This window comes from Lactuca virosa, chromosome 6 (assembly GCF_052849685.1).
Source record: "Lactuca virosa cultivar CGN04683 chromosome 6, Lactuca_virosa_CGN04683_v6, whole genome shotgun sequence".
Classification (NCBI taxonomy): domain Eukaryota; kingdom Viridiplantae; phylum Streptophyta; class Magnoliopsida; order Asterales; family Asteraceae; genus Lactuca; species Lactuca virosa.
In genome coordinates this window covers 264,546,742-264,573,758 of record NC_136431.1, presented here as the reverse complement: position 1 = coordinate 264,573,758, position 27,017 = coordinate 264,546,742, and the positions used below count along the sequence as shown (strand labels likewise).

The following is a 27,017-nucleotide window of genomic DNA, read 5'->3' as shown; positions in this document are numbered from 1 at the left end:
TCCGGGGCGACCATACCCGGGCAAAGAAGTGCTAGGTCTTCAAACCTAGAAGTGTAAGCAGCAATGTCGGATTCATCTTTAGGTTCCAGAGTTCGTGCTCCAGTTTCTGCATTTCGCCTCGTGGGCAGTACTCAGCTAGCATGAGCTCATTCAAGCTCTCCCAACCCATAGCATTTGCTATTGGCAGGGTTAAAGATTTGCCCCGACCATTCCACCAGGTCAATGCTCTGTTGGTGAAAGTGCAAGCGGCGAATTTCACCTTGTTGGCTTCAGAACATGAACAAATTTCGAAAATGGACTCGATCTTCTCGAACCATCGAGTCAGGGCAATAACACCTCCATTGCCGTCGAAAGATGTGGGTTTTGCGTTCATGAAATCTTTATAGGAGCACTCCTTCTGGTGTCCCTGACTACCTTCATGAATTTGGGGATGAGTACTACCTCCCGGCCCGCCAGATCCACCAGCATTTATCTGTGACATCGCGACAGCCACAACAGCAGTAACAGCTGCCTGAAACATAGCGGGATCGAACTGAGGAGGTGGAGGAGCTGGATCTATGGGAGGATTGTTGTTCTTTCTGTTGGGTCTTTTCTTTGGAGGCATCTTGTACTATATCAGGAAGGAGAAAATGATAAGCCCTTCAGACTTTTGAATCAAGAGATATGAAACAAGGTATATCTCTATATGATAGATAAAGTTTTCTACCAAGCGATAATCAAGAAAGGATCACTAACGCAAGTAAAACTATCGCTAAGAAAGACTGAGTAGTAACACTTGGAACGAGTTTCTACAACGTATTTTACTCTGGGTAAAATACTCCTATAGTATTTTAAGTTGTCTGTTTTGTTCTATCGACGTTTTGTTGTATGGATACTTGGTAAGTTTTAGGCCTGCTGCAACACCACAGTCACTCCCAAGAACATGTTGGTAATGTCTCGAATGAATATAGTTGATCAGGCTATATTGACCCTAGACATGATTACATAACTGACCAGGTTTAACCGCAGTGTTCAACATCCAAACTCTTTTGTTTTGTTCTACTCATGATACTGTTTCTGGTATGTAGGTATACTTGTATACTTTTCGTAAAAATACTTATATTTTAAAAACATACTTTTAGTTCAGAGCACTTCAGCCCCTTAGTGTTTATAGTTGTATGCCATGTAAGGTTCGGTATACTTAGTTCACTATAAACAATAGTTCTGATACCAATCTGTCACACCCCCGAACCGTCAGAAATAACGGCAGAAACGTTCGGAGGCGGGTGACGTCATGCGTAGTATCACAACAGATGTATCATAGTAAGCAAAGTAAACACAACCATTACATTACAATATGATTATTTACATTTGTTTGAAAACATAGTTTGTACATAAGAGTATATAACAAAAGTAAAAGACGTGACTCCAAATGCTCCGTCTTCTCCAAAAGTTGATAAAAGTACCTGTCTATTACTGCCCTGAGAATACAACCAGTTTGAAAGAGTATCAGCATAAAGCTGGTGAGTTCATAAGTATTTAGTTCTGGTGAAATATGTTTCTTTGTTCCTTTGAAAAGTGTTTCCCAAGAAAATCCTATATTTTCTTATGAAAGATGTGTGATTATCCATTAGTTATTTGTTAAACAGTCCGTTTATGAAAGGCTGAGTTATCCCGGGAAAATCCTATATTTTCCCTAAAATTTGATAGTTGGTTATATGTTCTTGTCTGAAGTGTACAAGTATCTACCATACTTGTATCGTTAGACGTAGCTTTCTTGAAAAACCTTGTTTGTTCCCTGTGAGGTATATTAGCCTTATTACATAAATAAAACTAATAAATAAGTGGTGAACTAAATCCTAAGGGTGTTATTAATACCCTCTAGTAATCAAATCGGTTATTACTTTGAGGTTAGTTCACTTGATTCATTATTACAAAGTAAATTTATGTTATCTGGGTTGTGGGTGTCATAACCGTACTTAAACTTAATATGGCACGTAACGGGGTCAGTATCCTTTTATGACTTTGTCACCATAGGCATGTATGCCTAACTGTAGCTAGCAGTTTAGGTGCGGGATAGTCAGTCCCGTATAGATCTATACACAACAGTCACGCTCTCCTTACAAGAGATTCTGGTTACAAGTGCTAGTTCTACACTCTCGAATTCGTTGGGAGTGTTACCAAGGACGTGTCCCCAACTTTAGACTAACACTTTACAAGTAATAATACTAAAAATCCTGTTCAAAATCTGTATGATATACATTTTACGAAATGTTTCATGAGTTCATTGCTTTAATTTGAAAACTGTTTCTACGAGTTGATTTCTTAATCGTTTGGTAAAACTGTTTTCTGTGTTTAAAAGCATGCTGAAAATATAATTATCTTATACAAACTAATATACTTTGAGCACAAGTTTCCTTGTACTTTTGCTTGTATTCCCCCCCCTGAAAACATAAAAAACTCATAAAAACCGTAGGGGTATGAACTCACTGTTTAACATAGGATTTGAGTGTACGATCGGGATGAGTGCTGAGTGTCAATTGATGTTTCGTACTCAAGTGGACCCTATTAACATATGATTACACATACACGTATTAGATGAGGACATAACACTATTTGTTATGGAAGGAAACCACCTTAGGGACTAGGAAACACTTGAAACTAAGTGTTAGAATCACACGTGATTGAAAATGGGGAGTTTGCGGCCGTAATCAGGAGTTTACGGTCCATGAGTTTACGGCCGTAAACAGTTGGTGAGAGGTGTGATTTTTGGTGTTACAGGGTCCTTTCTAGCCTCTTGGAAATGTTCTAAGCCTTATGTACGGCTCAAAGTAGGGTTTAAAGGCCAATAATCGACTAAAAATGGAGTTTACGACCATTGAAGGGAGTACGGCCGTAAACCCATTTCGTGTTCATGATTTGGGTCGATTTTTAGGTGATAATCAATGATTTCTAGTAGATATCAAGCATAGGGGGGTAGTTACTTACTGTAAGAGGCTTGGAATGAGGTTTTTAGCCACCAAGAACTAGTGTGTTTTCTTGGTGTTCTTGGTGAGAGAGAAAATATAGAAAAAGATGAAATTTATGAGATGAAACATGGATTCATCACTAGAAAAGGGATTGAAACACAATAGAAGTGAAGAATCACTTACATTTTGAAGATCCTTGAGCAAATCTCGAAAATTATAGAGAGAGAGTAGAGAGAGAAAGCTTATGAGATGTGTAAAGTGTGAAATGAAGGCTACCCATCCCTTATATAGGGGTGAGTTTTCGGCCAAGGGGTGGGGTGGGGGTGTACGGCCGTAAACTCGAGTTTGCGACCGTACACTCCTTTCGAAGGGGGTGTTTGGCCCGGATGCTATGCTTTGACTTAGAAAACCTCGTTTTTGAACCAAAAATTGATTGTACTGAGTTTCAAAATATTTAATTAGGCCCGAGATAATGCTGACAAGAGCAGAAATAAATTCCGAATTGATTTATTTTAACAGTTTGGACGAAAGAAATTTCGGGTTGTCACATTTTCATTCTGTGCCTAGTACGCCCATCGTACTAGGTGACTCCGCTTCAAATTCACGCACATGAGTACGCTAAGCGTACTCAGCTACCACCTTTCTCAAATAAGGGACCTATCTTGTCAAAACTTCAAACTTCAATAGTTTCCTCGATAGAACTCCGTTTCCAATGAACCTCATATCCACGGAAAGGTGACGAGAAGCCCTACGCTTCTAGCAACTCGTCGCAGCCCCGAGGCTTCCTCATGCCCGGGTTGCAGCCCACGAACCCTAAATCACGGACGATTCGAAACAGGATGTTACACTTTGTGAAATATATTGGTCCATGCAAGTGTTAAGACCTTTATTAAGCTTCTCTTTGAGTGTTGGGTCCAATTAAGCCATGCATGGGTGTAAAGTTGCCAACTGTACGTATTAAATCACCCTTAGGGACCAGATCTAAGAGTTTGGCAAACGGTCTTAACTGTTTAAGTGCTTAATGAAGTGATTTGAGAGCCTGATACGTACGCTGGGTGTACGAGCTGAGTACGCCCCGCATACTCAGCAGAGGGACGCATGGGCTTGGCGTTCGTTGTTTTGGGCCATGATTTTGACTTATAAGATTTGGGCCTAGTTTAGGCCATTAGACTTCTGATTTGGGCTTTGATTAGCATTTTGGGCTTCCTTGGGTTTAGGTCCATGATGGGTTTTGGGCCCAATTTGGAAGATTGGGCCATATTGGGCTTTGGGTTGCCATTGAGGATTTGGGCCTTTTGAGTAGTTGGGTTGGGCCTTGGTTTTAGGCCAAGTAAGATAAAGGGTAAAATGGTCTTTTAGCCTGGTTATGGGCTAAGTGGCTTAGATTCTTGGTTATGGGCCGAGATCCAATTATTAATTGGATACTATTTTGATTTTGTCAGCACGGGGATTTTTTTGGACCAGCAGACCGAGATTCATTTGAGTGTTTCAACAGCTATATGTGAGTTTCCTCTCTGTGTTTAGCGGGTCGAAGGCACCAATGATGGCTCATGGTTTATTATGTTTAGGATGCTAAATGTATGCGTGACTCTTGCATATGTTACATGTTGATATGTTTACCGGGCGGGGCCAAATGACCATTAGGTATGCTATTTATCTTTGTGATTATTGCATGTGTTATGTGTTTATATGCTTATATGTTTATATGTATATCGGGTGTGGCCCGATGCCGGGTAGGTCCCGATAACTGACAAATCTGTATACCGAGCGGGGCTCAATGCCGAGCGGGGTCCATTATATGTTTATTATGTATGGTATGTGGTATTTTGGGAAACTCACTAAGCTTTGTGCTTACGGTTTTCAGTTTATGTTTTCAGGTACTTGTGGTTCGAAGGGGAACAACCCAGGATGATTGCAGTGCACACACCACCTCATTCTGCATTTTATGTTACGCTGATGTTTTTTGACATTGTTGATACACTTTTTCCACCATGATTTCTATGATGACGTTTTGGATAATAGTTTTATTAATTTAAAAACGAAAATTTTTAGTCTTAATTTGTGGGACGTTTCACAAAACATAACAACAACAAATTGATGCATAAATAAAACCTCGTGACGATTGAATTTCACATTAGTATATTATTCTGTCCAAGTGAATACATGAAGAAAATATACACAACAGTTTACATTCTCATAATTTCTAACTTGACACTATATTTTACTAGCTTATGTCCCATCCTTCAATAAGCATATCAAAGTCAAGTCCCAACTTCTTAAAGCAGCTAAACTTTATGCTTATATAGGTAGTTCTTTTTTTTCTTACACATGCAAATGCAATTTTACAAAGAACTATTAAGAAATAAATTTTCAAATTCCTTTACTTGCACTACTGAACACGTACATTGGGATGCTGACAATAATGTGTTCCAATATTTAAATATTAAGCTTTCCATATTGAATTCAACATCTAATATTTGACATGTCTTTTAATCTCTTGTAATGAATGTGTGCTAGTGTAGCATGCCATAAATAATATTTATCAAAAGTATTGCTAGAACTAGAAGAAGCCATGTAAACAGAACTATCATAACTAGGATAAATTATATTAAGCCTAATCATTCCGTTACATACATAACCGAAACCCATAAAATAACCATGTCTTGACAATATATATTTGTCACTTTCTAGTACTTGTTTGTAACCACACTTATTCAACACAATTTCAGAAAAAAGATTTTTTCGAATCCCTAAAACATATAAAACATTGTTCAGACACAAACATTTTCCAGAAGTAAAGTAAAGCAAAACAGATCCTAAACCCTTGATTGTTTCAGTAGCAACATTTCCCATTTTCACCACATATCCATCTTCTATTTTATGACATTCCTTAAACCAACGAATATCTTTACATATATGGCTTGTTGCTACCGAATCAAACCACCATGCAACACCATCATCCTTATTTCTTTTCTGGATCCTTGGATCAACTTGGTCCAGCACCATCCTTATTCACTTTATGAAGACGACAATCTATCTTGAAGCGACCCAGTTTGTTGCAATTCCAGCAAACCAGTTTTGCTTTCTTGTTGGAAGACTTATCTTCCTTTCCTCTTAACTTCCTTTTTCCTTTAGACTTCTTGGAATTCTTTGAAATTTCTCCTTTAACCATGTTCACAGAAGAGGAACCAACTTGATTCGTGTCTTTCAGATTGTTATCAAGTTCTTGAGTCCTTAATAACTCTTCAATCTGTAAATGAATTACAAGTTGAGTCAAAGTCAATTCCTCTTTGTTATGTTTCAGATTGAATTTAAAATCTTTCCATGAAGGGGCAGTTTGTCAATAATCATAGCCACAGAAATGGCTTCATCCATTTTCGGATTGTGTTAAGTAAACTGTCCCAAGATCCTTAACATTTCATGGAAAAATTCGATAACATGCTTGGAGTCAGACATCTTGTAACCCATAAATTTACTGACAAGAAACTTCTTACTTGAAGCATCTACAGTCATGTACTTGGATTCAAGAGAATCTCATAATTCTTTTGCAGTTTCAACATTTTGATAGATATCAAATAGAGAATCAGACATACCATTGAGAATATTACCACGACAGATGTAGTCATCATTGTCCCAATTTGATCTTCTACTTGTTGCCTCCAGAGTTTTATCTTCAACAAATTCTAGCATAGGTGTACTCAGAACATACACCACTTTCAGAGTAGTAAGGAGAAAATGCATCTTTTTTTGCCATCTACGAAAATCTTTCCCTTCAAACTTGTTCAGTTTATCAAACTTGTTTGTCATATCTTTCACAGAATCGCCACTAGCCATGATCACAAGAATACGTCGATTTTTGTTAGAAATATGCTTCAATCTCTGTTGGTGATTTGGGATTAAAGCACTTGGAAATTCTAAAATCGTGATTTACACTTTCAAATTGAAGTATTTTGGTGGTACTCCCAAATCCTCAATTGGATAATACTAAGAAGTTTGAGAATAAGAAAGAGAATGAAAAGTTTTGTTTTGTCCGTTGAGTTCTTCAACGTAAAGTACCATTCGTATATCTAAGTTTGACCAAAAATTGCTTAAATATGTCAATTGGTTGAAAACTGTTACAAGACAACTGCAACACTCGAAAAACTGACACAAAACAGGCTTTTAACTGTTGGACAATTGGTTTAACCGATGAATATCCACCAACAGTCAAACCTGACACAAAACAACTGTTTTAACCATTGGATATAACACTGACCAGCACGTGCTCCGATGCAAGTTTGTTGTGATTCATGGTTGCGAAAACAAGTTTGTTGCGATTGTTCCAATGAGTCGTTGAGATGCGATCCTATATGGATCATACCGATGCGAACCATCAATGATCGTTTTGATGCGAAATGAACGGTACCATCCAACTCGATGTAAAAGTTCCAAAATGTTGTGTTACAACTACTTGCGATCCATCGCAATTGAATAGTGACATACTATCGTTGCGAAAGTGCATTCGCATCCAGTATTCTGAAATCTCATTCGCATCTGATCACATTCACATCCCATTCAAATTACGAACTTAGTGTTGGTCCGAGACCAACTTCATTTCGAAATCAGTTCGGTCCAACATTTACTTATTCCGAAATTGTTTTTGTTCCGATTTTAATTCCGGAATCAATTTAGCCCTTACTTAAAATCTTGAATAAACTTAAACAAGTGTGTACTCCACACCTTCCTTACTTGTTTAATATTCATCAAGATTAATTTTGGTCAACAAGTCAACATTACACTTAAATATACTTAGTGAAACAATTCACCAACATTGAGTACAATTTGAAGAAAGGATTCAAAGATATCTCACAATCCCTTCTTCAAATTGTACTCAAGAAGGACCACCTCTCTACAAGTTTGAACTAACCTAAAGACCTTATTTCGCAATAACAAAGACACAAAAAGAATGCAAATTGATAGTCGTCTATGTGGTCAATCACATCGAACCCAACACAATGTGTAGAGAAAAGTTCTCTCCATGCATCATAGTTGAGCTGACCATGGTCAAGAGCGAGCAACACATAGGTCTTGATGTTGGTGATACCAAAAGCTTTATGAGGGGTGGAATTGGCAGCCATGAATTGAGCTCGTAGAAACAAGTTTGGATGTTGATGGTGGGCTGCTAGGGTTCAACAGCTGCGAAGAATAGAGAGCCGAAAGGTAGAGATTAGAAGGTGAGAAATTTTTGGGGAATTTTGACGTGGCGTTATACCATATTGAATAATTGATTTCCTTTCATTCAAATAATAGGTTAGAAAGCTATATATACAATACATGATGACCATGGGCCGTAAAAACAAAATAGTAGAATGGGCTGATGAATATACAACAATAAGCCCAATAATAAATATATAGTAACAATATCTTTCTATGACTTCAAGGCTTTGATGGCTTCAGGTTATATAGACGACTCTCGCAGCTTCTTTTCCTCTGAAAGTAATTTTGCAAATCTGCATGTATATGCGAATTACAGTGGTTTAGGAAGATGTTTAACTTGCTACAATTAATAGATGTATATATAAGACAGTTTGTTTTACATTTCTAGACACAGTTAATTTACTCACCTTTTGAGAGCTTCGGCATTGGTTTCGCCAGTTCCTATTGGCTCAGAGATTCCAGTCTTTAGATTTATCCTTGAACTTGGCATCTTTAATAGTTTTTCACCGATTTCCTCAAGTTTCACCATGTTCTCTTTCGTCACAACATCCACTAAAGCCGCATCTCCATCTAATGTATCTTCCTGTTTAATTAATTCCAACATTTACCATGTAGCTAGTGCCATTTAAAAGTACTTTTATTTCTATAAACTAATAAAAACTCGATTATTAAGCCTCATTACTTGGATTCGAATGTAATTTTCTTGGGATTTAACTGCTTGAAAGAACACAGAAAGATGACCATCTACCATATCTCCACTTGCTTGAGTGAACACGTCAATAATTGGGGTGAAACCACTATGGACCAACCAACCTAATATGCCCCATTTGGATGCCATCTTAGCATTGTATCGGTTCGCTTCCTTTGATGCGCCAGTTCCTAATGAGATCAGAAGGAAGCGGCCATAATCCATAGGCTTAACAGGGAAGAAGTCTGGATTTTCGCTGAATACTTGTTTCGTAACTTGGCTTATTGCAACAAGGGCCTAGAAACAAAAAAGAAATTACTAAATATGGAGGTGTATACCATTATTATGGTCTTGTTCCTCTCCAAGTTGTTATATATGTGATGATGTTAAAATAGCGTTTTTTTAACGTTAAACTCACTCCCAAATATTGAAATTTATCATTTGCAACAGATCCATAATTTGGTTGCAAATATATGTACTACTATATATATATGTACCGGATTATTAGCAGCTACGCCACCATCAACAAGGTTAAATTCTTCACTGTTTCGTCCATCTTCATTGTCGTTTTTAAAGTAATATGGAGGAAAATAGGTCGGAGCCGCGGATGTGGAGATGCATATATCTGATAATTTTGTGTTGTAACATGGATTAACATCCGCCTGTTAATATGAAAATTTTGGTAAACCAAGCCTCACATTAAAAAGTTGTTCCTAGAGCATTTTAAAACATTTTTCTAACGTAGATTGAAACCTCATAAGTTGAGAACATGATGGGTTGCAGACGTTTTATGTCAAATGTAGGAAGGACTACATTGGTTAAAGTTTCGTTCAAACGGGTGTTTCCCAGTTTCTCCTTTATGAGCTTCTGAAGATAAATCCCATTGTACTTTGGTCCAATTAGCATTTTCATCGTCTTCACGATGGATCCCCATACACCCCTATGTAAATAGAAATCAATATTTAAAACTTAACTAGGTCATATTACCTCAAAGTTAGTCAGATGAGTTATATATAAACCTATGTTGTGGAAATATTTTAGGACCATGCTCCATATAGAAAGGTACAATATCTTTGGCTGCATAGAGAGGTCGGTTTTTTTGGTCTGGAGCTGTTAACATGGCTGTCACAAGACCACCTGTGCTAGTTCCTGCAACTACATCGAAGTAATCTGCAAGTCTTGCATCTTTTCCATCCAATTCCTACACAATAATCACATAATCCATTAGTTATGAATGCATATGTGATTGAACTCCTGTGTTTCATTTTGTAGTTTCAAGTGACCTCTATATATACCTGAAGCTGTGATTCGAGGAAGGCAAGTATTGTGGCTGGAATGATCCCTCTAATGCCACCTCCATCGATGCTAAGAATAGTGATAAGTTTTCCATTTGCAGGAGGTGCGTTTCTCAATCCATTCTCCATCGTTGTTATATGAGCTTGGTTTTGTGTGGAAAACAGTGAATAATATAGAAAAAATTATACAAAAACTAATTGATTAAATTTGAATGGTGAAAAGAGTGTGTTTGGATGGTGCTTATATAGCCATTTAGAGACGTCTAATTTGAAACGTGGAAGAGTCTGCCGTCTGCGTTGATCATGCAACGTAAAGATTTGCATGTTACTCTTTAGTTATGTGAAAAGTTGTCTTTAATTTATCGTTTAGCAAAATAATCTACAGTGTTTGGCCCGGTCTAGTGACGTCAAAGCTAAGAAAGTCGTCAAGTACCTTTGGGATATAGTTTATTTTAATATTTTATGATTAATTAAAAGTTAGAACTTCTATCTAGCTCGTAGATGTTGATTGTACGTTGAGTTGAAAATGTAGAAATCTCTGCGTTATGCAATGTAAAGTCTGCATATAAGCAAGTGTTTTCATGCGTGAGAAGTTGTGTTTCATTTTTTTAATACAATAACTAATTCCACGTTTATGGCCAAATCTTTCTTGCGTCCTTTAAAAACATTAATTAGAGATACATTGTTAGTCATGTACTTGGTCGATATGTCTCATATAATTCTTATCTTCTTCTGCTGCAGGAAGTTGCTATTTAAAATCAATCATTCTAAGTTTGGCTGGTGTCAAGTTTTTACTGTTTGTTTGAATGGGCAATTTGCACATATATATTGTTGGTCAAACAATTTGTATCAATTAGTTACCATGCATATGTAATGGTAATCATTTGAAAATGGAGTTGATCCAAAATACAAATCACACATGCTTCAATCTTGTGGTCGCATGCCGGAAAAAGAAAACAATTTGCACCAAGTTCAAATCACAAATGTTTCAATCTTGTGGTAGAATTATGGCCATTACTAAAGGAAGCATATATATATCACCAAATTAAAAGGGCCTTGATGAGTTTTCGACAAGCAATGAATTGGCAAAGATTTTTTTTAAGAAACTAGCGATGCGAAATTTATGTCACTAATTTGTCTAAAGAGGATTCTAATTGGATAAAAAACCCACAAGTAAGTTGATGTAAGGGTACATGGGGACTATAATTGAGCATTATACATATGTTGTGAAAACATGCATGAGAATTGATGATGAGAAATCTTAAGCATGGCATCGAAAAGCTCATCAAAAGGAAGTCCTTGGACGTCCAAGCATTAACCATGTCAAGTACCAAGTTATGTGAATGATTTATACGTATACTTTGTATTGCTAGAATATACTATTGAGTGTCGTATATTAGTGTATGTTCGTGTATGTATGTGTATGTATTTGTATCATTAAATGTATTAGCTCAGCCCAGTCCGTTATGATCCACTGTATCTTGTATTATGTATATATTATTTGATTAATGCAATTGATCACTTATAGGAAATTACCTAAACTAATACGGTATAGAGTTGTCACGCTCCTAACCCTAAGCCGGCTCCATTCTCTCGTTCTTCTCCTTCTCGGCCATCTCTTCTCATCTGTGCTATCTTCTTCTGTCATCTTGACTAATGGAAAATCAAGCGACCTCACGACAAGATGTAGCCGTTGGAGATTCCCGTATGGAAATAGGAGGAGATCACCATGGATTTCATCACGTAGTTACCTCGGACTGCGCGCGGGGTTGATTCGATTTGGGTCATCGTGGATCGGTTGACCAAGAGCGTGTATTTCATCCTGATTCAGGAGAGTATTTCTGCGAAGAAATTGGCGGAGGTATATATCAGGGAGGTTGTGGCACGACATGGGGTGCCAGTTTCGGTGGTTTCAGATAGAGATGCCCGGTTTACTTCCAAGTTTTGAAAGAGGTTCCATGATGATTTGGGTACTCGTCTCCATTTCAGCACAACATTCCATCCGCGGACCAATGGTGGGAGCGAGCAGAGTATTCAGACTTTAGAGGATATGCTTCGGGCGTGTGTTTTGGACTTCGATGGGAGTTGGGATACGTATCTTCCGTTAGCGTAATTTTAGTATAACAACAGGTATCACACTAACATCGATCGACCTCATTTTAAGATGCTTTACAGGAGGAAATGCAGGACCCCGATTTGTTAGGGTGGGGTCGTTCAGCGGGTTATGGGGAGTACCGAGGTGGTACTAAAGACCACTAAGTTGATACAACAGGTTCGGAGTAGGCTCCAGACAACTCAGAGTCGGCAGAAGAGTTATGCCGACAGACGCCGATCAGATGTAGAGTTCCAGGTGGGGGATATGGTTCTCCTGAAGGTGTCACCTTGGAAAGGTGTCATTTGTTTTAGGAAGATGGGCAAGTTGGGGCCCAGGTACTTCGGTCCTTTCAGGGTTTGGCCCAGGTGGGCCGGGTTGCATATCGCTTGGATCTTTCAGATGAGCTCAGTCAGATCCATAACACATTCCATGTCTCTCAGCTGCGAAAGTGTTTAGTGGATGATTCCATAATTGTTCCAGTGGAAGATATTCATGTGGATGACCGCCTGAAATATATTGAGAGACCGGTGGCGATTCTTGACCGGAAGACGAAAACCTTGAGGAACAAGGTTGTTGAGTTGGTGAAAGTCCAGTGGCAGCATCACAAGGGTTCTGAATGGACGTGGGAGCCGAAAGATGAGATGAGGGAGCACTATCTGAAGTTATTTGGAGCAGCGGACGTCGAGGACGAAGTCTGATTCAAGTAGGGGAGAACTGTAACACTTGAATTTGGTAAGTTTCGCATTTAACCCCTTTTTCAAAACTTTGCATTTTGGTCCTTAAGCTAGTACGGCGGGCGTACAGGGTGGTACGCTTAGCATACTAGCCCGAAGTTGATTGGGGATTCAATCCACGTACGTTGGGCATACGTGGAGTACGCATGACGTATGTGAGCTTTAATGAAACCCTAATTTTTAGGGTTTGCACCCTATTTAAACCTTATGATAGCCTCATTTGGTCATGTTTAGCCAGCCTCCACCCTCCCTTGTCCAGAAATCGAAACCCTAGTGTGTGTTTTTGAGTTTTGAGCCTTAAATAGTGTTTGTTGGTGATTTGTGAAGGAAAAGAAGAAGAGGACCATTTGATGAAGTATCTTGAGCTTGAAGATCCGGGGTTAGCTCATCATTTGCAAGCTCTTTGAGGTAAAAAGCTCATATATTGATGATCCATAATGCTAGATCTAGTTATGTTGTTATTTTATGCTTTTTGAGTCCTTAGAGTGATTGATGAGCTTCTTGACTCACTCTAGAAGTATTGATGTTAGATCTAGGCTTATTTTGGTCCCCTTGTTCATAAAAATGCAAGCTTTATGTTGTATCTTGAACCATACATGTGTTAAGACCTTTGTTAAGTCCTTTTTGAGCTCTTGAGCCTTATTAAGACATGTGTTAGGTATTATTATGTTGCGTCATGGGCTTGTTTTGTATATCCGGATTGGGCCTGACCATCCGTGATTATCTAGTAGGGTTAAACTATAAATAGTGCATGCATGTATGCATTAGAGAGGTTCTTGATTATCATTGATTATTGTTTTGTAACCCTAAACACCTCTACAGTCGAAGTTCTTAATCGAGCTCTTCTGAGGTGTTAAAGTTTTAATCATATGACATCTTTAAAGCCATTCTTGTGTTCATAATTACGTCCTTAATTGTTTGCTTGCATAGAATCTATCGATCCTAACAGAACTTTGTTCCAACAATTGGTATCAGAGCGGGAGACTGTGTAATCAATACACATTCCTTCTGTGTTAAGAATTCTTTAGGGTTTTCGCTTTTATCGAATATAAAGAAGCCGTCTTCTTCCTATCGACGGTAACTCTTGTTTCTGATAAAACCCTAATCTCAAGTTTACAGGTCTGATTCTAGCGGCTCACCATGTCTCACGAAGATTCTCAAACAACTCCCATCAACATCTCTAACAACATTGGATCCACTACCAGGATTCCCATTCTTTGCACTCAAGACTATGAAGTATGGGCGCATCACTTTGAAGATTATGTGGTCGGATCTGAAGATAATGGTTATCTCATCTGGGAAGCCATCACGCTTGGGCCGTTTGTTCATTTTGGAACGAACACGACTGTTAAGACCCAAAAAGAATATAACAAGCTGGTGGCGGACGTAGACAAGATGCCACAGGATGAGAAGGACAAGTTGCTGTGTAATGTGAAGGCCATGAGAATGATCAGATTCGCCTTGCAATCTGACACTTTTCGGTTAGTTGGTTCATGCACGAAGGCCAAAGAAATATGGGATAGGTTGAAAGAACTTTACTCAACCGATGAAGATCTAGAACACTCTATTCAAACCTTGCTGCTATCAGAATTTGGAGTTTTCGAACAGAAACCTGAAGAAAAACTGATACAAACTTTCGATCGGTTCAATCATCTCCTAAGTAAGATGATCAAGCATGGAATAGAAAGGAAGTTGATCGAACAAAAGGTAACATTCATGAATGGTTTGAGACCAGAATGGATGGCTGTGGTTTCAACAGTGAAAGCACATGAGCAGTTTAAATCTTACTCACTAGCGAAACTTGTGGGAATACTTAAGTCCCATGAGAGTGTGGTAACCAAGGAGGCGAAGGTAGTTTCGGGTGTGGGATCGTTGGCCCTTGTCTCAAAAGGAAAAAGTATTGCAGAAGAAGAAGAGGAGTCGGATATGTCTGAGTGTGACCTTACAAGCGAAGAATATGCTATGATGGTCACCAATCCAAAGAAGTTTGCACGAAGAAAATTTCCTGTCAATAAGAACCGAAATTGGCAGGGAAGTTACAGCTCTGAGAAGGTGAAGGATGAAGCGAAGAATACTTCTCTAAAAGATGAAGACAAGAAGGAGAGCAAGCTTGCAGGAGACTCTGGATTCGACTGCAATTACTGTCATGGCAAGAACCACTTTGCCAAAGATTGCATGCTGAGGAAGATGGCTGAGAAAAGAGATGGTGAAGACGATGAGGCATACTACATGCGAAAGTTGGAAGAGATCAAGAAAAAGAAGGCAGCTAACAGTTCAATGAATGCCTTGATTATGCAGGAAAATGCAGATGAAGATGAGTTCGGTGGCGTTGAAGTCTGGTCAACCGATTCTGAGGATGAAGAGGTGAGAAAGCCCACTCATGGAAGAGCTTATGTGGCAAAGGATGCAGGTTCGGCTGGAAGATGTTTGATGGTCACAGCTGGTGGATCAACCGAAAGTGCAAGTAAGGAGCCGAACCTAACTGAGGACAAATGCTTTGCAGCCAAGCCCGTGAGCGAGAAGATCAACGACTGTGATCGGCTGATCAAAAAGGTACAATCCATCCTTGAATCACTTAAAGTTCCAGTAACAGATTATGAAGAAGAATTAAAAGAATTAAAATTTAAATTTTCTAACTTAAGTGGTAGTCTCATGCAAACTCGCTTAGCGAATTCTAACCTAACTGACCAACTCAGCAGGGTGTCTTCAAAAAGTGAGGAGAGAAGGATGTGGATTGAGCTGAAGGAGACGGAGTTAAATAGGGCTAGGGATGAAAGTATTTATTTGCAACGAGACAATTTAAATTTTTTGAAACAAAGGAATGTTTTTTGTTTAATTGCTAAGCGCTTATATACTAATATTGCTCAATTGCATTTAAGTTGTGAAATAGGGAAAAAGATTCATAAGATGATTTTACCCTTCCTTGAATTTAAGGAGGATGAGGTCATCGCTGAATGTGAATCAATTATGTCCTCAGAAGAAACATCCATTGCTTATAAAATCGGACTGGACAAAATAGAAACCTTCATCGACTCTAAGGAACATAAATGTATGCTCAAAAATCTTATAGATGAAAATGATAGGTTAAAAATTAAGTCCGAAACTATTCAATCATTTGACTCGTCTAACGCCAAATTAACTTCAGAACATAAAGTGAACATAGAAAATTCGTCTGAATTTGATGAGGAAAGTGAGATGAGCGAAATCTCAGTTGAAGACGAGGTTGATTGCTCTGAGTTTATGAAGAGCGAAACCGAGAATGAGAAACCCCTTATTTCTGAAAATTCTGTTGAATACGCTCGCCTGTCAAAGGACAAGCCACAGAAACTCAAAGAGAAAGCAATGGTTTATCATAAGGTTCAAACTGTGCCGAATCAGGTATATGCTGTTACAGGGGTCACTGCAAAACAAACAGCATAATTGAAAATTTTGGTTGACAAAGACAATGCTGAAGGGTGCGACGATTATTTCTGGTCAGCCCCTATTGATAACGCAGACGAAACCATCGGCTTATCTGAGCAAACCTCCTGGAGGGTAAAAGGAAGATATGTTGCTGAACCTATCAACAAACCCTCGAGTTTCGACAAACCAATCACAAGTGGAACAAAAGAGATCCCTGAAGAACCTATCAACAAACCCTCGAGTCTCGACAAATCAAGCACAAGTGGAACAAAAGAGATCCCTGAAGAACCAAAGAGAACACCGATTGTTCCTACTAAGACAACCGAAACTCAAAAGGAAAAGCCAAAGGCTAGCTTCAATATCCACAAATCTCAGAAGGAGTTAGCTGAACAGAAACGCCAAAGAAATCAAAGATACATGAAAAATCTGAATGAGCGAAAACGTTATTGGAAATCTCAAAACCCCAACTACGTTCCTTCCAAGAGAGAGCCAATTGCCAAAGAAAAGGAAAAGCTAAAAGGAAAAGAAAATTTCAGTCCAAATTCCTACTATTCCAAAGCTCAGAACCGAATGTCTACTTTCGGTTCCGAAACTGGCGCGTATAACCGAACGTCTAGTTTCGGTCCATACGTCAAGGCTAACAACCGAACGTCTACTTTCGGTCCCAAGTCTAGTTTCGGTCCTTCCAACTCCCAAAGAAAATCAAATTCAGTAAAGGACGTCAAAGGAAAGGGAAAGCTTGATTCTGATTCTAATTTCAATAATAAGAAAAAGTCAGCTAACCCTAGGATTCAAAAGAAAACACCAAAACCATCTAACAACACACCATCGAATACACCAAAATTTAAACAAAATGAAACTAAAATCAAGGTGTACACCATCAAAAGAAAAGATCAATCAACTCTAATAAAAAGAACTTATTTGGTTGATATTTCTACTGCAATTCCTTTTTCTGTGAAAGACTCACCAGGACCCAAGAAACTTTGGGTTCCTAAATCTGCTTGAATTTGCAGGTGATTAGTGACGAGCAGTTCGATGATGAATGGTATATAGACAGTGGCTGCTCACGTCACATGACAGGAAGGAAGGAAGAGCTGAGAGAGTTTCGGTCCCTAAAGGATGGTGGATGTGTGAAGTATGGAAATAAATCGTATGGCACAATCAAAGGATATGGTATGATAACCAACAGAGACTTCTCGATTCGAAAAGTAGCGTATGTGGAAGGATTGAAGCATAACCTCATCAGTGTTTCAATTAGTTTTGGGAACAGGTTTGAAGGTTTCATTTGATGATGAGGGCTCAGAAATAGTTGAGAAGCAAACTAAAAAGGTTATGTTGAAGTCTGAACGCAAGGGTGAGATGTATCCTTTAAATCTAAACCCAATTCGAGGAAAACCAGCAATATGCCTGCTATCAAAGGCGAACACTGATGAAAGCTGGCTGTGGCATCGACGCCTATCGCACCTGAACTTCAAAGACATTAATAAGTTGGTGCTTGGTGATCACGTTCGAGGCCTTCCTCTTCTCAAGTTTGATAAGGAACATCTGTGTGCAGCGTGTGAGATGGGCAAACAAAGCAGAAAGAGCCATCCTACACGAATCAATACAAAGATTGTTGAAGCTCTTGAACTTCTGCACATTGACTTATGTGGACCTTCGGCTATCGAAAGCTTCGGTGGTAGTAAGTTCATTCTTGTCATAGTAGATGATTTTTCACGCTTCACCTGGGTTTTCTTTCTTAAACAGAAATCAGACGCAACTCCCACGTTGAAGACGTTCATCAAGCAAGTGGAAGTGCAGCTACGAAAGCTGGTGAGAAACATTAGAAGCGACAATGGGCTGGAATTCAAGAATAAAGATTTTGAGGGTTTTCTGGCTGACGAGGGGATATCTCACAACTTTTCGGCCCCTTATACACCACAACAGAATGGGATTGTTGAAAGACGAAACCGTTCTTTATGTGAGGCAGCCAGAACATGCTAAGCTTCGCTTCTCTACCGCTATACTTCTGGGCTGATGCAGTTGCAACCGCATGCTTCACTCAGAACCGATCCTTGATCAACAAAAGATTCTCAATCACTCCATATTAGATTCTGAACAATCGAAAGCCCAACGTCAAATTTTTCCACGTGTTCGGTTCAAGGTGTTTCATCTTTAATTCAAAAAAGAACCGAAACAAGTTTGACGTCAAAGCAAATGAGGGAATTTTTCTTGGTTATTCACTCACTTCAAAGGCATACAGAGTTTTGAACAAACGCTCCAAACTAATTGAAGAAACATATTATGTAACCTTTGACGATAATTACATGAAGAAAGTTCAAAGGAGCGAAAGTGCCTTGGGGGAAATATTTCCTGAATCAGGACAAGTCTCGGTTCCTATAGCCAACTTGTTTGAAGAGTACATTCGGCTATTTGATGAACCAGAGAAAGCTGCACACTCAGAGGCGAAAGCAGCAGACAACAAAATCGACAATCTCAAAAAGATCATAGATGAAGCTGCCAAAGAAATGGAACGTGAACCTCATAAACTGACTGGTGGTAAACCCTCAACTGACCCTCCAAACAACAGCTCAATGTTCAAGGGAGAGGGTTCATCAGCACCAAAGACAACCGATATGTCTTTCGAGGGGGAGAATCCAATTCCATCTCCAGCCCATAAAAATCCAGGCGAGAGGGAGCATCCAACTCCAAATCCACCCAATAATAGTTCAATCGAGGGGAAGAATCCAACTCCCATAGAGGAGGAAAACTCTGAACCTGACAAGGGATACACTTCGCCATTTGAGGAGGAGAAAGAGAATACAACTGACGAAGGTGATCAATCAGAACTTGAAGAGGAAGTAAATGCAGAGTTGGATCCAACCTATGACCCAAATTACCCTCCTCTAACGAAATGGACCAAGGATCATCCCAAAGCACAAATCATTGGTGAATCATCTGAGCGAGTTCTCACACGTTCTCAATTGAAAGCGAAACAAACTGCATTATTCTCTAATGTTGAATTCTGTATGTTCAATTCGTTTGTCTCCAAAGTCGAACCGAAGACAGTTAATGCTGTACTTGATCATTCTGATTGGGTACAAGCAATGCAAGATGAACTCCATGAGTTCGAACGAAATCGAGTTTGGAGGCTGATTCCCACACCAAAGGATGCTTCAGTGGTTGGCTTGAAATGGGTCTTCAGGAATAAATTGGACAAAGAGGGGAACGTCATTCGCAACAAGGCTCGGTTAGTGGTGAAAGGATATTGCCAAGAGGAAGGGATAGATTATGAGGAAACCTTCGCTCCTGTAGCAAGGTTGGAATCAGTTAGAATTTTTCTGGCATATGCTGCTCATAAAAACTTCGAAGTTTTCCAAATGGATGTAAAATGCGCTTTCTTGAATGGAGAACTAGAAGAAACGGTGTATGTTGAGCAACCACCTGGGTTCATGAACGAGAAATTCCTTGATCATTGCTATGTGCTGGATAAAGCTGTATATGGTTTGAAGCAAGCACCGAGGGCCTGGTATGAAACTTTAACTCGCTTTCTGAAAATGTCAAAATTTAAGCAAGGTTCGGTTGACCCAACCTTCTTCCGAAAGAAAGAAGGCGAACATCTAATGATAGTTCAGATTTATGTCGATGATATCATCTTCGGCGCCACGAATCCTAGCTTAACGGCTGAATTCAGGAAGTTGATGGAGATTAAATTTGAAATGAGCGCAATGGGTCCGATTAATTTTTTCCTTGGTTTGAATATTAGACAGGGACCAGAAGGTATATTTATCAATCAGGAGGCCTACACAAAGAACTTGCTGGCAAAATTCGGTATGACGGGAGATTCAAAAGTGAAGGTTCCTATGGCATTTGGCACTAAGTTAACACCATTTCTGGAAAAACCTGCTCTTGACATAACACTATATCGTCAAATGATAAGGTCCCTTATGTATCTAACAGCTAGTAGACCGGACATTATGTTTTCTGTTTGTTATTGTGCCAGGTTTCAAGCAAATTCAAGAGAACCTCACATGGTGGCAGTGAAAAATATTTTCCGTTACCTGAAACGAACCTCGTCTCTCGGTCTTTGGTACCCTGCTAGATCTGGATTCTTTATTCAAGCTTTTTCTGATGCTGATCTTGGAGGATGTGGTCTGGACCGAAAGAGCACAACTGGTGGATGCCAATTCCTTGACGGTAAACTTGTTAGCTGGCAGTCCAAGAAGCAAACTAGTGTGTCACTTTCCACAGCCGAAGCTGAGTACATAGCTGCAGCATCCTGTACCTCTCAAGTAATATGGATACAAAGCCAACTAAGAGACTATGGGCTAAGTATGAAGAAGATTCCACTCTATTGTGACTCAGAAAGTGCGATAAGAATATGTCACAATCCAGTGCAACACTCAAAGACTAAGCATATTGCACTTAGATATCATTTCATCAAGGACCATGTAGAAGATGGGAACGTGGAAGTACATTTCGTTCGGTCCTCTGATCAACTGGCTGACATATTCACTAAAGCCTTACCGGAAGCAAGCTTCAATAAAATTTTACAAGGTTTGGGAATGATGGAAGCAGAGTCAGTACTGAATCCTCAAATCTCTCTCTAAAAATTAGACAAGCAAAATAGAGCGAACGCTTGGTCTATTTCGGTTCCGGATTTTTCGGGAACCGAAATGAACCGAACGCTTGGTCTATTTCGGCTCCATAATTTTCGGGAACCGAAATGAACCGAACGCTCGGTCTATTTCGGCTCCGGAATTTTAAGGAACCGAAATGAACCGAACGCTCGACTTATTTCGCTTCATTCTTTTAAGATTTGGTTTCGGTTGTACATTTTGTTTATTCTTTTAAATGTTTTTCTTACTCTATTTTTTTAAAAAGAAAGTGTATTGTGTTAATTTATTTTTCTGTTTTTATTATTTTTCAGAAAACTTCAAAAATCCAAAAAATATTTTATTTCTCTGTTTTTATTATTTTTCAGAAAATTTCAAAAATCCAAATTCTGTTTTTCAGAAAATCTCAAAACTCCAAAAATATTTTTCTAAACGTTTTTTTTGTTTTGTTTTGTTTGTTTTGTTTGTGTGGTGTGTTTGTTTGCTTGTTCTTCTAATTAGGTCCCAAGTATATCAGTACAACAGAATTTGGAGCTAAGGTAGGTATGATTCTTTCCATCTGAACTAGTTAAGAGTCCCTAGAAGCATGCTGCTGCATGTCGACCGAAGCCTCTAAGACTAAGAGCTAGGCCTTCATGATTCGATCTATACCTATCGTTTCTTCCCAATCAGGCTGTTAAAATCCACTCCAGTCCAGAGCTACCTTACTCTTCTCACAGGAGTTAAGAGTTTTCTGCTTTGTCATGTTTATATAGCAGAGGTACTTTCGGTTCCTTAACCACCCTCCTTACTTTCTCCATCACCTTTCGGTTCACCACTGTAACCCTTGAGACTCTCGGTCTTTACCACTGAGGTTTATGGTTGCATAACATCTGTGTTTGTGATCTTAGATACGTACACCACATGCTGAGTGAAACCCACAATCCAACACCAACAATGAATTGACGGTGAATCATTATATTCAAGATCTTACTGGTTACCTAATGAAATCTCATTTTTTTTAGTGGTCTTTTATGAAATTGTCTAACACCAAGGCTTTTCTTCCCAAAAAGATCTAGTTTGTTTTTGTTTTTTAGATTTCTATCACATCTTTAGTCACAGCAAATTACATCCAACCTACTTGTTCAACAGACCACATTGGTCTCACAAGTACTTCTTCCAACGTTTGGTCTTATGTTAAGAATCGACGTTCGGTTGAAGATAAACTACCCTTAGCCTATTAATTAAAAGAAGCCTTTCGGTGTTTCTTTACAAACACTCGATCGTATTTTCTTGGGAAACCACGCAAGCACTTCAAGTCTCTCTTGACCTTGAAGGAAGCGATTCTTGCCCGGAATCATCTGCTTTATGTCTTCTAATAGACATCACTCACATCCTCTACACATTTTGTTTTATTTCTTTATCTTTTATCACACCATTGCACGAAAATTCTTTGTGATTTTCCAACATTCTGGTTGCTGTTGGTTCGTTTACATTTTGGAGCAACAAGGGTTATCCTAATTTTTGGAGCGAAGCTGAATTTCAAATGACGAATTCAGGATAAGCTTTTGGGCGCGTGAATTTGAACGGTTCCTATACCCACGCCTGCTGACGTATACCTGGGAGAAACCAACCTGTCACATCGCGCTTTTTCAGGCGACGTTTCAGTGACCTCATCATTATCATGACGATTCTTTCTCTCTCCTGGCAACGGTATATAAAGGGTTTCTAATTACATTTGTCTCTTTTACCAGCAACAAAACTCTCTCAATATACAAGGCGATTTGCAACTGTTCATCTTCTTCCTTCACTCAACAATGGCTACTTCTTCATCTGCTCACGATCAAACTGCTTCGTCCTCATTGCTCTCGATCAAGCCAAACCAGAACATGATCATTCAACTGAACCCTTTTCTGTACGATTCATACATGCTACAAGTGGTTGAATGCTTGAAGTATTCACCTCTAGTTCTCGCCCTAACACAGGTGGAATCCGTCCCAATGTCACTCCTATCGCAAGTCTACACTACTGCTTCATATGACAAGAACAAGGAGAGGATATACTTCCAAATCTTCTCTCACAAGGCTTCGATTTCAAAAGGGAGATTTTGTTCACTGTTACAGCTTGCTGTGGATTCGTCTGTGATCTCACCTGACTTTATCACCACTACTCAACTATTCTCGATGCTCTACGAGATGGGCTACACTGATGTTCTTACCACCGTCACAAAGGTTAAGAAATCGTGTTTGTCGCCCAATGGAATGGCTTGCTTACTCTTCTCATCAAGAGTTTGGCGGAGGGGAGTGGTGGGTCTGATGGAACTAGCAAGGGTTTTCTGACCATTCTATACGGTCTTTACAATGGGATAAATCTCGACTATGGGTCGATTATCTGGTCACAGGTGGTGTAAAGCCTCAACACTTCAACGAGGCACTCTGAAATTTCGTGTGGTCGCTTCTGGACTCTCATCACACGCAGGGCAATTGATTCTTTGCAGATCCCGGTCATGAAGGATGCCCTAGTCTCGTCTGTGGCTACGTTTCACACCAAGAAAATTATCTTTTCTGATCCCACAAAGTTCCCTCACAATGGCTCCATACATGAGACGATGTACAGGTGTGTCTCAGCCGAAAGTAAGGTGATGACTGATTATCGCAAAATTCCTCCCAAAGGACCGAGAGTACTATCTCCTGAACAGCAAGCTGCTTTGGATGCTGTGGAGAAACCTGCAAACAGAGGAAAAAGGGCAACTACAAAGAAAGGAACACCCGAGGATGATAAGTCTAAGCCTTCCAAGTCTAGGAAGCGAAAGTCTGAAAAAGGGGATTCTTCCAAGCCAAAGAAGATTAAGAAGATGGCGAAGAAATCCAAGAGTCCTTCTCCTTCCAGTTCAGACAATGATGAGGCGGATGAAGAAGAGCATCATGAATCACCGAGAGGTAACACCCCTCCTCGATCTCCAACTCCAACCGAACCTCTTAATGATAAGGTTCCAACACCTCCTCCATCTCCACCAAAAACAACTGTTCCAATTTCAGTTGCTCCTATTCCCCCACCTACCACATCTCCAACAACAACTTCTATTCCACCACCCCCACCACCAGTTAGTACCATTCCTATTTCTACAAGTCCTTTACCTCCTCCTATTATTTCCCAATCAACTACCACTACTACCTCAGAACCAATAGTAAACGTCAACGTATCTAATACGGGGGCGACTACTGAAACCAAACCTCCAATTACTTCTAAACCTCTTTCACCCTCACCTTCATTCGATTCCGGTGCCACTCTCGGTGGTGATAATGATGAGTTTGACTCTACTTACTACAGTCCCTATCGGCTTCCTACCGACGATGATGAAGAGGCTCCTGTCACTCACCAACAAGTGCAGAGTATTGATGATAAGCTCGATAAATTGCTTGCTGCCAACAAGTCATACAATGATGTTGTGCTTAAAGATTTTATGGATACCGCTTTTGAGCAATATACTGGGGCTATTGACAAATCCACGAAGGCTGTTGAGGATTCCACTTCTTCTTGCAAGCAGGCCACTACTGAGGTTACAGAACTTGTTCACAGTACTCAGATATTTCTTGAATCACTCAAAGGCCATGCTGATTCCAATGCAGCCAAGGTAAATGCTTCAGTGGATTCCTTATCCAAATCACTTCAAGAGGAGCAAACGAAGTTTGAGGCGGTTCGTTCATCTATTCAAGCTGAGAATACTTCTCTGCTTAGTTTAGTAACTTCTCATCTTTCAACCCTCCAAGCTGATTTAGCAAAGGAGAGTGCTCTAAAGGAAGATCTTGCACGCCAAGCCTCAACAATTGAAGTTCATAAGGTGCAGTTGGCTCAGGCTGAAAAGGAGATCTCATTATTGAAGACTGAGCGTGCAGTATTCAGAAGCTGTGTAGGAGATGTCAAGGATATGCTTACCAATATTCTTGGTGCTCATGATCCTATCCTTACTCTCACTATACGAAATCATCTGACTACAAAACTTCTTCCTGCCCTTGCAATGTTACATGAGATGAAGGGTGTTTCGGAGAGATTCATACCTACAAAACAAGGGGGAGAAGGTGCTCAATCGAAGGCAACTGTGAAAACTGAAACTGAAACTTCTCAACCGAAAGTCACAGCTCAACCCAAAGTCACAGTTAAAACCGAACCGAAGGGTAATGAAGCTTCGGGTTCCGGGAACAAAGAAAAGAAGAAGGGGATTGATGATGACAGTGATGAAGAAGAAGAAGAGACTATTATTAAGGCCCTAAAACGAAAGAAGAGGGACAAAGAATTGGATGAAACCTTAAGGGTTGCGAGGGAGGCTGAAGAGAGGGAGAAAAGGAACAAGGAAGAACAAGATGCCTTAAACTGCAAAAAGGCCTTGTTTCCTCTCTGGACAAGAGAAACACTCATCAAGGAGGCAATAGAGTTTCCAAGCGTCTACTGGCTGGAACCTGTCGTTTCTTTTGATTGTGATAATTCAAAGGATTCACAGTTCGATATGCCGATAACACGAAAGGCATTTACATTTCATTGTTTTGATTCGACTGTTGAAGTTCCTTTCCCTCATCCGAAAATTGATCGTGAACTAATTGATTTTTATTTGAAGTTCGGTCAGCCTCAGTACTTGACATGGAGTGCACAAAAGATTGTTACTGTCAAGGTACTAAAACCTTCGCCTGCCGGGAAGTTCATAAATGTTAGTTTCAAAATCACCCGAGGATCAGCAAACTCGGTGTCGGTTATTTCCCTGGCAGATCTTCCAAATTTGAATCCTCATGATTGGATTCTGTTGTTTAACATTTTGCTCACCAATCCGAAAGAATATGAGCCGATACTGGATCATTTGAAGAGGATGTTGGCCTCCTATATCCATGAAGTAGCTGCAATGGATCAGGAGATAGCAAAAGTGATGAATAAGAAACCAACTGTGAAGCCAACAGCGAAACCAGGAGATGTGAATAAAATGAGGATGGGCCAGATTGATTCTACACATCTTACTGTGATGTTCACAAGAGGCGAAGCCAATCGTTTTCTGTTCGCTCTTGTTGATAAACATTTGTTCTCCACAGACTGCTTAGAGCACATTATCAGTATCATTCATCGGTGCAAGCAGAATTCTGATGCAGACAAGAAGAACTTCACGGACATGCTTCAGTGGTACATTACTTTTCGTCATCATCTATTGGCCATCATACCGAAGGTGTTCAAGACAGTCAAGAAGTCTTCAGTAGCTCAACCGAACTGAGCTTTCGGCTCCATTGACGCAAAGGGGGAGATTGTTAGGTATTATTGTGTTGCGTCATGGGCTTGTTTTGTATATCCGGATTGGGCCTGACCATCCGTGATTATCTAGTAGGGTTAAACTATAAATAGTGCATGCATGTATGCATTAGAGAGGTTCTTGATTATCATTGATTATTGTTTTGTAACCCTAAACACCTCTACAGTCGAAGTTCTTAATCGAGCTCTTATGAGGTGTTAAAGTTTTAATCATACGACATCTTTAAAGCCATTCTTGTGTTCATAATTACGTCCTTAATTGTTTGCTTGCATAGAATCTATCGATCCTAACAGAACTTTGTTCCAACAACATGCATGTATGTAAGGTTTCCAACTTTATGTGAAAAGTCACCCTAAGGAATCAGATCTAAAAGTTTCGCTTGAAGTCTCAATGGATTAAGTGCTTAATGAAGTGGGGTGGTCAACTGGGAGTACGCTGCGTGTACTAGCCCCAGAGGGTGTACGCTAAGCGTACGAGCTGAGTACGCCCCGCGTACTCAGCAAGTGGGCTTCAGATTTTTTGCTTCTCGGTTTTGGGCCTATGTTGGACCTTAGGAGATTAGGGCCTTGTTGGGCCATCAAATTTCTATTTTTGGGCTGATGTCATTATGTTGGGCTCTTTTGGTTGAAGGCTCACGAAGGTATTTGGGCCTAATTTGGAAGATTGGGCCATAATTGGGCTTTGGGTGACCATTTTTGGATTTGGGTTTTTTTGAGTAGTTGGTTTGGGCTTTGGCCTTGGGCCAAGTTAGGTAAAGGGTAAAATGGTCTTTTACCCTAGTTTAGACTCTTAGTATGA

At 39.6% G+C, this 27,017-nt stretch overlaps 1 protein-coding gene across 1 annotated transcript; it reads right to left on the bottom strand.

Moving 5' to 3' along the window:
• Positions 1 to 8,385: 8,385 nt before the first annotated feature.
• LOC145122503 (patatin-like protein 1) lies at positions 8,386 to 10,256 on the bottom strand. Its single transcript, XM_079058099.1, has 7 exons — positions 10,128 to 10,256; positions 9,850 to 10,033; positions 9,586 to 9,773; positions 9,330 to 9,494; positions 8,827 to 9,129; positions 8,552 to 8,727; positions 8,386 to 8,437 (listed from the first exon to the last, which is right to left on the bottom strand). The coding sequence occupies exons 1-7, from the start codon at positions 10,254 to 10,256 to the stop codon at positions 8,386 to 8,388; spliced, it is 1,197 nt and encodes a 398-aa protein (XP_078914225.1).
• Between the last annotated feature and the right edge of the window lie 16,761 nt (positions 10,257 to 27,017).

What these genes read in the sequence shown, in the direction of transcription:
- LOC145122503 (XM_079058099.1), bottom strand. Translation starts at nt 10,256, where the DNA reads ATGGAGAATGGATTGAGAAACGCACCTCCTGCAAATGGAAAACTTATC. An exon ending in TCCTCGAATCACAGCTTCAG is followed by an intron (nt 10,034 to 10,127) that starts GTATATATAGAG and finishes ATTATTGTGTAG; the next exon opens with GAATTGGATGGAAAAGATGC. An exon ending in AATATTTCCACAACATAGGT is followed by an intron (nt 9,774 to 9,849) that starts TTATATATAACT and finishes TCTATTTACATA; the next exon opens with GGGGTGTATGGGGATCCATC.